Raw genomic sequence first — 16828 nt, 5'->3', positions numbered from 1 at the left:
ATGAAAATTCATGGCATAGCCTTCTGCTGCTGGTAAAAGTACCATAGTTGGCAAAGTCTAGAATCATCCACCCAATCATTTCGCTTTCAACTGTCAGTACTATCAAATGAATCATCCCATGGGAAGAATTATTACTTTGTTTATAATTGTTTTCTATAATTAAAAAGTACCTATGAAATGTCAGTTGGCTTGTTTGTTATGTAAACAAAAATTCCTGATAACAATATTGCAGTTTTAGGTCCAAGTTATATCACATAATACATGGTGTTACACAGTGTATTATGCATACCTGTACCCTATCTATCAAAACAAACTTTTTAGTATTCATTTACAGATGTCATCAGCATCTTATTAAATTGTAATGTAATTATTGTGACCAACTGTTTGATAATGGTATTTGCTGAGTCAACATTATGTGGTGCAATAGAAATCCTTCGTGCAGAAAGGGCTGGCTGACACACTTTCAACCTGACACTTATAGGAAGGCCATTTTCATGCAATACAATTGTTTTTGGTTCATAGTTATGAAAGACAGACAGCTGAAAACCATTACATATCTTACTTGAAGTGTTCCCAGTTCTTCTGATTCATGTCTGCTAGCTGATTGGAATTATCATCACCTAAGTTTCTGTGCACTGCTTGTAATAGGAATTAAGATGCAGTGAAAATGTGCATGGTTCTCATTCATGTAAATGATACCCAGTATTAAATAGGGCTTGATTTATTGATCGTCTTGTATGTTTGCTTTTGCAGTCTGTCACAAAGTATACTTTATGAACTCATTAGTATGGCTTGGTGGGTATCAAACTAAAAATTTAAAAGTCAGGAATACGTCATCACTTGGTCTTGGGACTATTTCCGTTGCTTACTGCTTCTTTTGCTTATGAGAGTGATTTATAAATGTGAAAAATCCCTAGTTACAATGTGGTTCAGAGCACACGTTAAACTGAAGATCCTGCTTTAACTGGCTAGGTCTTCTCAAAGATTAGGGGGGTTAAGTCATTTCTAAGATCAAAAGAAAACAAGGGTATACCATTTTGTTAGAACAAAGCCCAGCGAAAATTGCCGTGTTATTAAACTCCAGGTGAAGGGTAGCATTACCCTACTTATTATTAGCGTCTCAGCTGTGGCTTATTATTGTTCATTACATGTAGAATGAGCTTTTATCTTAAAACTTTGGAAGATGTGGCTTTGTGATGCTTGTAACCAAACATTCTTCGAACATTGAATTATTTCAAGAGAGAGCCATTAACTGCATTATGTTTAGAAAAAACTTAATTTCCACACTGTTGAACATGTATGTAGCAGTCATTGTCATTACTTCAATAGTTTCCGACAGCACTCCAGTGCCAAAGCTTGTTCAAAAAAATGTGCAGATTGTTGCAGTTCAGCTTTACACTGAATGCTGTAGCTAAACTTACAATGTAATACTATAACAGTTCATAACCAGTGCCATCCACGAGTTTGGATTTGTACTACACATTATGCAGAGATTCAATTTAAAGTTAATTGTACAATGAAACTTTTCCTCTCGAGGGGGGAGAGTTAAATCATTCTCTGATGGGGTAACAAACTCAGTGCTTCATTCTGTTTTTACCGTTTAACTTGGCAAACAGTGTGCAGCTTCTGCGGTAGAGTGAAAATTTAATTTTGGGATCGTTTCTTACTCCTGAGGTAACCCTTTGTCTGCCATATGCATTTCTCCTGTGTTGTGTTAGTCCAGCAAGGCATGCAGGAGAGCCTCTGTGGATTTTGAGGTTCCTAAGCCACATTAAAGTCTAAGCTTTAGAAGTTTTTCTTTTTCTCAAAGTTTGTTGTGAAACCTTTGCTAATCAGTTGTGGTGTCTAGTGGTTCCTTAATTTTTTTACAGTCTCTTTCAAGTATCTGTCTTTGACATATGATCAATCCCTTAAAAAATGCAGTGTAACTCCACTTTTACATTCAAAAAATTAACATATTTTCCTTCTATTTGTGACATTTTTATCAGTCCCTTCAGATTTTTCTATGTACACAAAGTTATTTTGAATAGTGCTTTTGTATTACTACAATTAAAATTTCCCACAATTTAACATAGTGAAGCAACAGTTTTGGAAGGAAAGTGAGAGGAGAGAGAAAGTAAGGGTGTAACTGACATGAAATGACAATTCCAGAGCTTTTAAGGAGTGCATAAGACACTACAAGGTTAACTTCCTTGATTCAGCACTACCTAATATTGAAATGGCAGGAGTCTTTAAAAGCTAGAACAGTTCGTGGACTAGTGCTTTGTCTTCTAACACTACCATTCTAACAGTAACTATATTGCCATAGAATTATTTTTGAAGTTAGGTTATTGAACAGTATATTAGATTGGGCTAAACTTCATTATTAGTCTGAATGGATGGAAGACCGCAACGATAAACAGAAGTTGTAGCAGCACCTATTCCAGAAAATACGCATATCAAAAAACGTTTTGCATCACCTCAGTTCTGAGAGTTCTGGAACCTGTACAGGAAACTGGAATAGAGATCAACATACACATAATTTCTGCCCTGTTTATTGCTCATGAAAACCACACATTACATGCTGTACTACCATACAGCGAGACCTTCAGAGGTGGTGGTCCAGATTGCTGTGCACATCGGTACTTCTTAATACCCAGTAGCATGTCCTCTCGCATTGATGCATGCCTGTATTTGTCGTGGCATACTATCCACAAGCTCATCAAGGTGCTGTTGGTCCAGATTGTCCCACTCCTCAACGGCGATTTGGCGTAGATCCCTCAGAGGGATTGGTGGGTCAAGTCTTCCATAAACAGCCCTTTTGAGTCCATCCCAAGCATGTTGGATAGGGTTCATGTCCGGAGAACATGCTGGCCACTGTAGTCAAGCAATGTTGTTATGAAGGAAGCCATTGACAAGATGTGCGTGATGGGGGTGCAAATTGTCGTCCATGAAAACAAATGCCTCGCCAACATTCTGCCAATATGGGTGCACTTTCGGTCGGAGGATGGCATTCACGTATCTCACAGCTGTTATGGCACATGCAGCGTATGTCGCCCCACAAATGCCACCCCAAAACAGCAGGAAACCTCCACCTCGGTGCACTCACTGGACAGTGTGTCTAAGGCGTTCAGCCTGATCGGGTTGCCTCCAAACACGTCTCCGGCAATTGTATGGTTGAAGGTATATATGACACTCATCGGTGAAGAGAACGTGATGCCAATCCTGAGCAGTCCATCCAGCATGTCGTTGGGCGTATCTGTATCCCGCTGCTTGGCGTCGTGTTTGCAAAGATGGACCTCGGGAGTGAAGTTGCGCATCATGCAGTCTATTGCACACAGTTTGAGTTGTAACAGGATGTCCTGTGGCCGCACGAAATGATTAGTCAACATAGTGGCGTTGCTGTCAGGGTTTCTCCGAGCTATAATTTGTAGGTAGTGGTCACCCACTGCAGTAGTAGCCTTTGGGCGGCCTGGTCGAGGCATGTCATCAATAGTTCCTGTCTCTTTGTATCTCCTCTATATCTGAACAACATCGCTTTGGTTCACTCCGAGACACCTGGACACTTCCCTTGTTGAGAACCCTTCCTGGCACAAAGAAACAATGTGGACGTGATCGAATCATGGTATTGACCATCCAGGCATGGTTGAACTACAGACAACACGAGCTGTGTACCTCCTTCCTGGTGGAATGACTGGAACTGATCGGCTGTTGGATACCCTCCGTCTAAGAGGCGCTGCTCAAGCATGGTTGTTCACATATTTGGATGGCTTTAGTTACATCTCTGAACAGTCAAAGGGCTTGTGTCTGTGATACCATATCCACAGTCAACGTCTGTCTTCAGGTGTTCTGGGAATTGGGGTGATGCAGAACTTTTTTGATGTATGTATACGAACTAGTTTCAAATTATTGCAGATGTTGTGCCTTGTGGGAAAAAGTTTATGGGCTTCATGGGAATTATTTGCATTTATTCCAAAAAAAATGCAATAATGTTTGAGTTGTGGGGAGATAACAAGTGGTTTATGGTGTATGGTTTATTGTAGAATATGTAGCAGTTTTCTAGGTGGTGGTGGTGGTGGTGGTGGTTAGGTTGTGACCAGACAGTAGAGCTGAAGTTACTTGCACATCCCACTCTATATCATGTCCTTCAGACGTATATTTCGTTACGCCACTGCGTATCTACGTAATGTTAATGTCATTACAGCTTTTGTGGAATTTTTCATTGGATATGTTATCTGTCAACATCTCTCATTGCCAGTTGCTGTCCATTATTTTGCATAGATTTCTGAGAGGGGGAGAGGAATCTTTTGTAGCATATTATATAGCAAGATTATGATTGGAAGTTAGTCTGGTGTCGCATATACACTCCTGGAAATGGAAAAAAGAACACATTGACACCGGTGTGTCAGACCCACCATACTTGCTCCGGACACTGCAAGAGGGCTGTACAAACAATGATCACACGCACGGCACAGCGGACACACCAGGAACCGCGGTGTTGGCCGTCGAATGGCGCTAGCTGCGCAGCATTTGTGCACCGCCGCCGTCAGTGTCAGCCAGTTTGCCGTGGCATACGGAGCTCCATCGCAGTCTTTAACACTGGTAGCATGCCGCGACAGCGTGGACGTGAACCGTATGTGCAGTTGACGGACTTTGAGCGAGGGCGTATAGTGGGCATGCGGGAGGCCGGGTGGACGTACCGCCGAATTGCTCAACACGTGGGGCGTGAGGTCTCCACAGTACATCGATGTTGTCGCCAGTGGTCGGCGGAAGGTGCAAGTGCCCGTCGACCTGGGACCGGACTGCAGCGACGCACGGATGCACGCCAAGACCGTAGGATCCTACGCAGTGCCGTAGGGGACCGTACCGCCACTTCCCAGCAAATTAGGGACACTGTTGCTCCTGGGGTATAGGCGAGGACCATTCGCAACCGTCTCCATGAAGCTGGGCTACGGTCCCGCACACCGTTAGGCCGTCTTCCGCTCACGCCCCAACATCGTGCAGCCCGCCTCCAGTGGTGTCGCGACAGGCGTGAGTGGAGGGACGAATGGAGACGTGTCGTCTTCAGCGATGAGAGTCGCTTCTGCCTTGGTGCCAATGATGGTCGTATGCGTGTTTGGCGCCGTGCAGGTGAGCGCCACAATCAGGACTGCATACGACCGAGGCACACAGGGCCAACACCCGGCATCATGGTGTGGGGAGCGATCTCCTACACTGGCCGTACACCACTGGTGATCGTCGAGGGGACACTGAATAGTGCACGGCACATCCAAACCGTTATCGAACCCATCGTTCTACCATTCCTAGACCGGCAAGGGAACTTGCTGTTCCAACAGGACAATGCACGTCCGCATGTATCCCGTGCCACCCAACGTGCTCTAGAAGGTGTAAGTCGACTACCCTGGCCAACAAGATCTCCGGATCTGTCCCCCATTGAGCATGTTTGGGACTGGATGAAGCGTCGTCTCACGCGGTCTGCACGTCCAGCACGAACGCTGGTCCAACTGAGGCGCCAGGTGGAAATGGCATGGCAAGCCGTTCCACAGGACTACATCCAGCATCTCTACGATCGTCTCCATGGGAGAATAGCAGCCTGCATTGCTGCGAAAGGTGGATATACACTGTACTAGTGCCGACATTGTGCATGCTCTGTTGCCTGTGTCTATGTGCCTGTAGTTCTGTCAGTGTGATCATGTGATGTATCTGACCCCAGGAATGTGTCAATAAAGTTTCCCCTTCCTGGGACAATGAATTCACGGTGTTCTTATTTCAATTTCCAGGAGTGTATGTATGTAACATGTGCCAAGATTTGTAATTGCTTTTAGATTTCTTCTAAATTTTTGATGTGGTCATAAATTTTCAGACAAAGGCAAATCCGGAATGGAAAACCAGAAGAAATTGAAATGAAGTATAGTTCTGGACGTAATTTTCTTTTTAGTAAGATGGTTTCACATAAAAAATTGAACGTTCTGTATCTTCAATTCGTGTATCATGCTGAATTGTAAGACATTGCTTGCTTTTACTTTTGATCTTCATTATTGTTTGACGTAGTAGGGATTAGGATTTTGCTTATGAGTTTCATCTTAGTTTTTCGTGGTAGGTGCTCATATATCGCTGTTCTCAGTGGAGAAACATGATAGACTCTCTGTCTTATGTAATGTACAGTCTAATAGTTTTTCATTTACCTATGCGTGTTTCATTATTTGCGTGTTGTCTTCTGTAATTTTTTAAATTATCATAACACTACCAGCACGAAATACCTGATAGTGTTGTTTGATACAGATTAACAGCAGCAGCAACACTGGGGAAACATGTATAGGTAAATGCAGAAAGTCTCTTTAATTTTTAAATTTTGTTGTTATTTCTTCACTTTTCATAATCTATATTTAACAATTTATATCAGTGTTAATGATTCCTTTAGACGATTTGTCTTCTGGGTCCTGCAAATTTGTAAAGTAAGTACATGAACTGCATTCTTCACAAAGGGTAAAAATAGTACATAATAATTTCGTTAGTTAAGTACATAAAGCAAATGTTCAAAATGTTGTGAAGTCAAACTGGAAACCTTGGTCTCATATTGAAAGGGATACAGAGAGGAGCACTACGCTGAAATTTGTGAATTTCTTGGATGTTTTGTTGCTATTATGGGAGCATGAGAATTTTTTAGAACATATATGGAATTTTAAATCTACATTTGTCGTTAGTGGATTATCATTGCCATAACATCTGAGATATGAAGAACCATTTGTTGTTAGTGAACATTTTTTATACGTGATAGTAAGAGGAAGGCAGATCGTGTGGCATTAACCTAACATAACTACTGTTTTTATTATTTCTTTCAGATTCTTAAACGTGAATGGCCCAAAAACTGGGAATCATTCATTCCTGATATTGTTGGAGCAAGTAAAACTAATGAGAGCTTATGTCAGAACAACATGGCAATTCTTAAGCTTCTCAGTGAGGAAGTTTTTGATTTTTCAAGTGGCCAAATAACACAGAGTAAAGCAAAACATTTGAAAGATTCAATGTGCTCAGAATTTTCACAGATTTTTCATTTGTGTCAGTTTGTAATGGTGAGTATAGTTACTTCAGATATGTACACAATGATCTAAGAGAAATGAAAGAAAAGCATTTACAGTCTGATGTAATTTGAGCTGCAGTAGTATTAAGAGGTCACAAACACATCATTTTTATTATTTCTCAAACTTTGTTCAATGGATTCTGACAGTGAGTGCAGCACTATCTCTCTAACGATTGGCAGAATGTAGGACATCCAAAATCTAAGATTTGTTTACACAGGTCCAAAAAATGTGGAAGAGAATAGCTGGCTATATGACGGCCTCTTTGTACCAATGATCTGTGTCCTTTTATGCATGTTAGGTGAGAAACTGTCCAGGCGATTAGGTTTTGGACCTGGAGAGCTCATGTTTCATGTGACTTGATTTAATAAGTTAAAACTTTCACAATTCTAAATAGTGAATTTGATGCTTGAAACATAGAGGCAACCTACCAGCTAATGAGTGTTCAGGTGCAGATAAAATCTCAGACAAACCATTATTCAGAATTAAGTGATAGTGTTCTACACGATTTTAAAGTAATATTCAATTTTGGTTAACAACTAAACAAGTGAAATCTATTGCCCTAATTTCTGTCATAACAGGCAACTGGAGTCACACAGATACATACTAGAGAACCAATTGACAAATATACTCAGTGAGTCTAACACTCTGATATTTTGTACTAGAAACATGAGCGAGCTCACTATATGAAAGGAACTTTTAGTTCTAAAATATTTGAATACTCTAAATTGGTTTTCAAACATGGTAGAATTTGAGAACACATTGTTTCATGGGTTGCTGATGACTACTAGTCATGTACTTGCTCATACTCTTATTTGTGTTACCCACTAGGTTTGTTGTACTGTTAGTTGCCTGTAACTGTGTTTTGTTACCTTTAGGTAACTTTGTCAGGAAGCATAGGATTTAATACTAATAACAATTTTTTTACTTTGAACGTAAATGATTTTATTTCCAAGAATAGTGGTTGCTTTTTAAGTCTTAGTTTTCCTGAGAGGTTTCCATATTTGGTGAATACAGTGAATAGAGTGAAATAGGTAACAGTCATAATTTATTTCCTGACATGAAGGATTTACAAGGTTGTCTTATTTTCAACCAATTATGTTATGGTTGCAGCATTGTAACCATTAATTTACAGCACCTGGTATTATCATTGGACACACTACTATCTCCATTCACAGCTGCCACAAAGTTTGACAAGTGGTGACATGCATCCAGTACAACTCTGTGCAGCCTACTTACACTCTGCCTCTAGGTGACATGGGTATGAATTCCTATAACTATTGTGGGAGAAAAAAAGCAGATGCTCTAGCAGTTTGATGAACCTTATTCTCTTACTTTTCTCTAGTTAGTACTTTTTGGGAAGGGGTTGGGCAGAAAGTTTAATAATGTTAGTTATTGTTATGTTGAGATTTACATTATTGTACCCATTTGGAAAAATTGCACGTTGGTCACTTCTAGCACCTGCATCTACTGCTATGCTTGTTAGTCCTGTAGGTGCACTGCTGTATTGTGTTTTTGTTTATGTGAAGTGTGCACAAATGCATCACGAAAAATGGATATGCGTATTATGGACAAAGATTGAAATGTAGGAGGAGACCAAAGAATGAATAAAGTAAGCAGTTTCAAATGAATGTTGGTTGCAGGTGTTATTGAAACAGGCTTTCATAGGATAGATTACTATGGAGAGCTACATCAATGGGACAGTGGCTACTGCACATACATACAGTAGATGTTTGGAAGGCTGTTTGCAGTGACAACAGAGAGAACTTGGTGGTGGTGGTGGTGGTGGTGGTGGGTGGTGGTGGTGGGCAAGTCTCATCATCTGTTGAATAACTATTACAACCAACATCTTTCTGCAGTTGCTCATCAATAAATTAAAATGCACGATAAAAGCCATGAATGGGAATGTGTGTGTGTCTACACGCACATTCATGACCTTTCAATATGCTTGAATAAGAGTATGTTATAGTTGTGACAAAACAATGAAAACAAGAATTAGCTGAAGGAAGTGCTGAAAGTAATTCCCTTGTACATATGCTCACTGGCTGGTAATAAGTAAAGGTTGGGTAGCAATTCTATATGTGGATGCTAAGAATGCTTTTCATAAAAACCTCTTTCTCAGATTAATAGTGTACCGTATGTAGCCATGTATAAGGCAAGGTTTATTTCCTAAATTAGTAATTAAAAAATACATTGTTGTATTACATTTGTGTATAAATTTATCAATCCAATTAAACAATTTATTTAAAAACAAAGATGGTGTGACTTACCAAATGAAAGCGCTGGCACCTCGATATACACACAAACAAACACAAACGTACACACAAAGTTCTAGCTTTCGCAACCAGTGGTTGCTTCGTCAGGAAAGAGGGAAGGAGAGGGAAAGACAAAAGGATGTGGGTTTTAAGGGGGAGGGTAAGGAGTCGTTCCAATCCCAGGAGCGGAAAGACTTACCTTAGGGGGAAAAAAGGACGGGTATACACTTGCGCACGCACACACACATCCATCCACACATAAGCAGAGCTTGTGTCTGTATATATATGTGTGTGTGTGTGTGTGTGTGTGTGTGTGTGTGTGTGCGCGTGCGCGTGCGCGTGCGCGCGAGTGTATACCCGCCCTTTTTTCCCCCTAAGGTAAGTCTTCCCGCTCCCGGGATTGGAATGACTCCTTACCCTCTCCCTTAAAACCCACATCCTTTCGTCTTTCCCCCTCCTTCCCTCTTTCCTGACGAAGCAACCGCTGGTTGCGAAAGCTAGAATTTTGTGTTTGTTTGTGTGTCTCTCGACGTGTCAGCGCTTTCGTTTGGTAAGTCACATCATCTTTGTTTTTAAATATATTTTTCCCACGTGGAATGTTTCCCTCTATTATATTCATACAATTAAGTAATTTCATCAATAACTGATTTTTGTTGTTGTTATATTTGTGTATAAAGTATTGATTATAGAGGTAATCATTTTTACATTGTGTGGGAGTGTAATATAGAGGTTGTCTTACATTAGCAGATGAAGCTTTGGTATTTAAAGTCACACATAGATTTAATTTGATGATTTCAGAAGGGTGGGATGGAGTGCATCACCACCAGCACAGCCAAGCATGGGGAGGGTAGTGACGAGTTGGCAACAAATTTCATTATGCTGTCAACCATAGGAATGAATCCTATGTACCTCTTGTTTCTTAAATGTTTCCACCTTTGCCTTTACCATATTTGCCTGAATCTAAATTTAGTAATTGACATAACAGATGGAAAAATACTTTGCAATAGTGTGCATTTCTGTACGAGACAAATTAAGTCTGACAGTATGTTTACACAAACATCCACACACTGTGTGATCAATGAAATAAAAGCTTCAACAACAATGTTAAAGCAGTTACTGCTCAACAGCACTGTTGATTTTCGATGTTGGTAACAAATAATGAAGGCAGTGTTAGCTTGAAGTGGTCTGAATTGTGCTGATTCAGCATTAAGGAGTTGAGAGGCTAACATATTGTTGTTATTCAGCTTACTTAATACTATAAGAACAGTAAATTGTAGTGATTGATTATGAATGCTCATCACAGTTGTGAGAGTTGAGAAACTAAAAGTACGCAGTTCACAGTTAGTTCATGCATGCAATACAAAACTAATTTCACGTTAATGGTTATTCATGATGCAGAGGCCACGAACAGCTGTGCAGTGGGAAGAAAATTTGATCATTACAGGAGGTAATGATTATAGATAGTGTTAGATGAAGAATAAATTGTATGTGGTCGGTTCTACATGGACAAGTTGTAGATTACCAAATCAAGGAAAGTTTCATGAATTGAAGCAGCAGGTCATTCAGTATGTGTGAGAGAAATGAAATTAAGGCTTCCTGATTACTTGAGAAATTGAACACATCACAGAATAAAATAACTAGCTCAGTGACTTCCTGCAACTTTAACAAAAGGCTACTTGTGTATCACTGTCATATAATCTACCTAAGAAAACACTACAGCTGTTTGGAATAGAGTGAGTTTGCTTTTTTAGGCACATGCTAGGATATTTTGTATCAGTAAAACAGTTTGTAGCCTTCACTGACTGTAATTATCCTCACAACCTTGTATGAAAATAAATATCCTGTGCTTTATCTTCCCAGTCTCCCACCACCTCCCAAAGCCCCACTGTCCGGCAACAGAGGAGCATTCCCCTCTTAACTCGGTACCACCCAGGACTGCAGCAACTGAATTACATTCTCCGCCAGGGTTTCGATTACCTCTCGTCGTGCCCTGAAATGCGAGATGTCCTGCCCACTATCTTCCCACCCCTCCCACAGTGGTATTCCACCATCCACCAAACCTACACAATATTCTCGTCCATCCTTACACAATCCCTGCTCCCAACCATTAACTCATGGCTCATACCCCTGTAATAGACTCAGATTCAAGACCTGTCCATACATCCTTCAACCACCACCTACTCCAGTCCAGTCACTAACATCACCTACCCCATCAAAGGCAGGGCTACCTGCGAAACCAGTCATGTGATATAAAAGTTAAACTGCAACCACTGTGCTGCATTCTATGTAGGCATGACAACCAACAAGAACTGCATGAATGGCCACCGACAAACTGTGTCCAGTAAACAAGTGGACCACCCTGTTGCTGAACACACTGCTAAACATGATATCATCCATTTCAATGACTGCTTCACAGCCTGTACCATATGGATCCTTCTCACCAACATCAGCTTTTCTGAATTGCACAGGTGGGAATTTTCTCTGCAATACGTCCTACGTTCCCGTAACCCTTGTGGCCTCAGCCTTCGTTAGTTGCTGTTGTCACCCATCCAGCCCCTTTCCTGCTCCCATGCCAGCACTACACAGCCGTTATTCCACCACCAAACCCAGTCTTCTTTTTATTTATTTTTTCTTTATTTCTCTCTATTTCCCTTCTTTTCCATTACTTCCCCTCCCCACCTCTCCCCTGCCCGCCACCAAACCTGCAGCACTTCATTGTCCGCCATCTCCACCATACTATTCCTCCTCCTTCCCGCCCCAGCCTCCTCCTTTCCCCCACCCAGTCGCCACTCGCATCATGCAATGGTGCTGCTGCTTGCAGTGTGGTTTCAGTTGCCTGAGACTGCAGTCATGTGTATGAGTTGCGTTTGCGCGAATATGTGTGTGCATATGTGCGTCTGTTGTTGACAAAGGCCATTGGCTGAATGCTTTAAGTGTGGAAATCTTTTTATTGTGCCTACCTGCAACTCAGCATCTCCGCTACATGGTGAGTGGCAACTTTCCGTCTCATATTATTGTTTCCATTGTTTGATTTTGTTTGTAGATGTGGTTGTCCAGAATGTGTTAAAAATAAAAACTTTTCAAGGAGCCTATTCAAGAATTGGGGGTCATCATATAGGCTATGCAAGACTGCCTTATTGTTGGGTAAATGTGGTATTTTGAAGGAGGAATGGACCAGAGTCAAAATTGTGAGAGTGGTTTAAATAATTGTCGTTGGTTTGATCACTCACTAAAAAAGGGATTAAAGTTTGATCACTCACTTAAAAAAAAGATTAACCAGCCACTCTTGAAACACATTGAAACCCAATAACTTGGGCAGATGACCTGACAACACACAAAATTGTAAAACTTTTTTCATGCTTGTCTCATTGTTAGTTAAGGTGATGGACAAATCATAATCAAGAAAAATTTCTGCACTCTTCGCGGAACTGACACTGGTCACCACAAGCAGTGCACAGTGGTGGGTTCACTTGCTGGAGGGAATGCCTGTACATCAGAGGACGGTGTCCTGTTCTCGAATTTGTATTCACAGCCGCAAATTCCCCTACCAACACACAACTCTCCTACACGACCATAACATAATGCATTTAAAGGGACAGCATGGGGCAGTATATTACTTTCCTTCCACGAGTCCCTTGCTATCGTGTCAGCTCATTCATTTTCCAGTATTCCCTCATGACCCAGCACCGAGCCGATTTAGACTTCTTGCCCTTGGCTTTTTAGTATGTAAAGTGAGTCTTCTTTATTTTTTACCACTTTATTGTTGCTGGGTACTCTTTCTGGAATTGTCCGTCAAGCACTTAGGGAATCATAGTGGATGAGAAAGTTATTCTGTCGATTGTACCTTATCTTCTCCAGTGCCCTTAGGATTGCACTGAGAACTGTAAATTCATTTGGAGGTCTAACCTTAAAGAGAATGTCAGATGAGTTACTGAGCAACCTACAGTATGTTCACACTTATTTGAGTTCATAGTTATTTGATACTGGCTGCATTCAGAGAAGAGAGCTAACACCTGAGGAGTTACATAAATTTCCTACACAGATACAAGAGTTTGCTTCTGAAGATGAGCCAACGTGTCTAACCAAAGTACATCATTTAAAGCAATGTATGCCAAACAAGCCTTACTGATATAGCTTAGTACTGATTTTGTTATGTAGCATGTCTGAATATGGTTACAATTTTAAAATATGTACAGGACAAGAAAATTATGAATCTAGGTGTGACAGCAGTAAGTCAGGCTTAGGAGCAACTAGGAATCTTGTCATGACACCTACTAGAGCTATTCCTCAGAATGTATGCCACAAACTGTATCATGATGATTATTATATACCACTACTGCTGATGGTATGCATGGAATTGAAAGGTGTCCAGTCTCTCAGAACAGTGTCTTGCAACAGTCTTGATCTGTGACCTTCAAAGTGTGGAGGAATGGAAGGGACGACAAAGCAGATACAGTGAAGCTTAGGTTGCTAATATTGACGCCTGCGAGCTTCAGTACTTGACTGGGAAGATAGCAAAACTGTCAGCGTTTTGTCCACCTTTTCTGATACTTATCCTGTTACAGAAATTTCTTGTTGCAGCAGGAAAACAAAGCAATATCAGAGTGATAAGGATTTATGACATGAATATGTGAGGTCTTGATATAATGGCCAGCCTAAGAGGGTGAGATAAAAACAGAAATGTAATCAAGGAAATGGTATATGTATTTATTGTATTATTTGCACAGTCATTAATCCGTGCTTACTGTTCAGGAGAGCTATGAATTTGTCAGTAGTCAAGGAGGAGGACTATAAAACTCAAGGAATTTAGTGGGTGACCCAGCTGAAAATGGTTCAAATGGCTCTGAGCACTATGGGACTTAACTTCTGAGGTCACCAGTCCCTAGAACTTAGAACTACTTAAAACTAACTAACCTAAGGACATCACACACATCCATGCCCGAGGCAGGATTCGAACCTGCGACTGTAGCGGTCGCGTGGTTCCAGACTGTAGACCTAGAACCGCTCGGCCACCCCGGCTGGCTCCCTGCTGAAAATTTATGTAAAATTGAGAGCATATATAAACAACAAGATGCTGACAAGGCAGTACCACAGCAATACAGCAATACTCCCAAGACTAAAGGAAAAACCAGGTTTCACATAGTCCTCCAACAGATGTGAGAGAGGGCAGAACTGATCATTGAACAGCTCCTGCACCCAACAAACAACAACATAAAATTCTCAAGATCTAAGTGTGTGGAGTGTGGTCTCTTCCTTTTTTATTTTTTATTTTCTTCCCCCCCCCCCCCCCCCCCACCTTCTCCCTCCCAGAATAATGAAGTGAACAACTGTCTTGTTGCCTATTATATCAATAAGGCTATTCAAAACCCAAAATGTAAATAAACTGAAACTTATTTAAAATACTTAGTGTGACATAATAAACATTAGGTTTTTAAACATGTATAAAGTATAGTAATTGTTAGAGAGGCAAATGAAGTACTTAAATTGCAAATGAAGTGCTTAAATTCTTGTCATTCATTATAAAATGTGTGCATTATTGCATTTAATTGCCATTTGTGATAAAAATCTGACATTAAATCTACAAATTTGAGAAAATACTGTTTTTGCATGTTTGGTGTCTTTCCTTGCTGCAAGGAATTAAAGAAGAAATCTTGTTTGAATTAAAAATTCATGTGAACTGTTGATTTAATCACTATCTGTATGTAGCACTTAACTATTCTATCAAAATGTTTCTACAAGCGATATTATTCATGTTGCATGTAATAATAGTAATATCCCATACCTGACTTCAGTCTGATTTGTTTCACCTTCAGATGGTTAAGTGATTTTCATAATATTGAAATTATTGGACATCACTTGACACTGTGGCCGTCCCTGTGGTGTAGGCTGTTCCAGCATGTGTGCCTCTTCGGGGACAACCAGTTGGGCATGTGCAGTGGCACAGGTGGACAGGCATGGACAAATTCCTGACTCATTCGCTGCCAGGCAGTAACATAGGGGATCATAACTCCAGTGGCAGAGTGCATGCGGTTTGCTGGCTACTGTCATAGAGTATTCTTGGTTATGATTCCTGGTAACTGTATCAGATTTTTCTTGGTTGTTGAAGTCTGGAATGGAACCATTGAGCATTGTGAGGCCTAATGAGAAACTACCTAATCACTTAATTTACCTGATTACAAGAAGATTCTTTTCTCAAATTTGTATGCAAAAAATACAGGGTTGTCAGTTGTACATTTGCAGATTAAACTGCTGTTGCTGTCATATTTATGTTGTGTAATAGAGTAATGTTGTGGTAAAAAATTGGCAATTGAAGACACATGCAGATTTATTTTGAAGAATTCAGAACGGTTGCACAGCATCACAAAATAGCTGAGACTAGCATTCATACTTCTGCCACTAGTGCAGTCACAGGCAATGTCTAATTTGACTACAATTTGCTTTAATGGACTATTATTTAATATATTTAATTCATTCTTTCACAAGGATTTCTTTTTGCCGGCCGAAGTGGCCGTGCGGTTCTAGGCGCTGCAGCCTGGAACCGCGAGACTGCTACAGTCGCAGGTTCGAATCCTGCCTCGGGCATGGATGTGTGTGATGTCCTTAGGTTAGTTAGGTTTAACTAGTTCTCAGTTCCAGGGGACTAATGACCTCAGAAGTTGAGTCCCATAGTGCTCAGAGCCATTTGATTTCTTTTTACTTCTTGTATTTAATTTGAGGTGAGTGAGCGCACAGAGAAAGTTATCACAACAGTAATAAAACTTTTAAACATTGATTTACCAAAATGTATGACACTTAAGCAAAAAGAAAAACATTACTATTTTACGTAGTAATGATGAAAAGAGATTGGAACTCAATCTTTTCGAGTTTGCTGCAGTTCCAGTTATGTTAGGAATTGAAGTAACTTCAACATTGCACAAATACTCGACACTGGTATGCATTGCAGCAGAAGAAAAGTCTAGGTAGGGACCTCTAGTATACTTAAGTTTTTCAAGCAGCAATTTTGTCAGTGCTTGACATGTGGTATGATGGGTCAAAAGGGGGTGTCAACCTTGAAAATTACACAATATTCAGAAGAAACAGCCAAATATTTGTGATGACAAAGCTTATAAATTTCTTGCTGCTCATATATAGAAATACATTGCCTCTTTTCTCACCTCTCATTGGTTGGACGAAATTGTCATCGCCGATGATGATGACGATGATGATGATGATGATGACGATGATAATGGATGACGACGACGATTAGAAATAGTACACTACAGAGAGTGGCTTAGATAATAGACCAAAGAGAAGTGAAGATAATAATTAATGTAAACAATTTCTTTTTGATTTCTATTTCTATTAGGTTGGTGCTCAGGCTAGTAGTGTTTTCGTTTTGCATGTTGGTGTCTTGGTTGCTATGGATTTATCGACTGTCATTTTTTATTTGTAGTTCACTGTTGCTATTAAAATTTACATATTGTCATTTGAAGATAGTGAGTGGAGCTATGGGCTTTAGAAAATGGAGCACAAAGT

At 40.4% G+C, this 16828-nt stretch overlaps 1 protein-coding gene across 2 annotated transcripts in view; it reads left to right on the top strand.

Annotated features, from left to right (window-relative positions):
* LOC126091842 (exportin-1) overlaps positions 1-16828 on the top strand; it is a 147549-nt gene that overhangs the window by 35169 nt on the left and 95552 nt on the right. For both annotated transcript variants that reach the window (XM_049907097.1, XM_049907098.1), the window contains exon 5: positions 6822-7052. In XM_049907097.1, the coding sequence (XP_049763054.1) occupies positions 6822-7052 (231 nt within the window). The remainder of the gene's footprint in view (positions 1-6821; positions 7053-16828) is intronic.

This window comes from Schistocerca cancellata, chromosome 7 (genome assembly GCF_023864275.1).
Source record: "Schistocerca cancellata isolate TAMUIC-IGC-003103 chromosome 7, iqSchCanc2.1, whole genome shotgun sequence".
Lineage (NCBI taxonomy): Eukaryota > Metazoa > Arthropoda > Insecta > Orthoptera > Acrididae > Schistocerca > Schistocerca cancellata.
The sequence above is the reverse complement of the archived record's forward strand: the minus strand, read 5'-3'. Positions and strand labels throughout refer to the sequence as shown.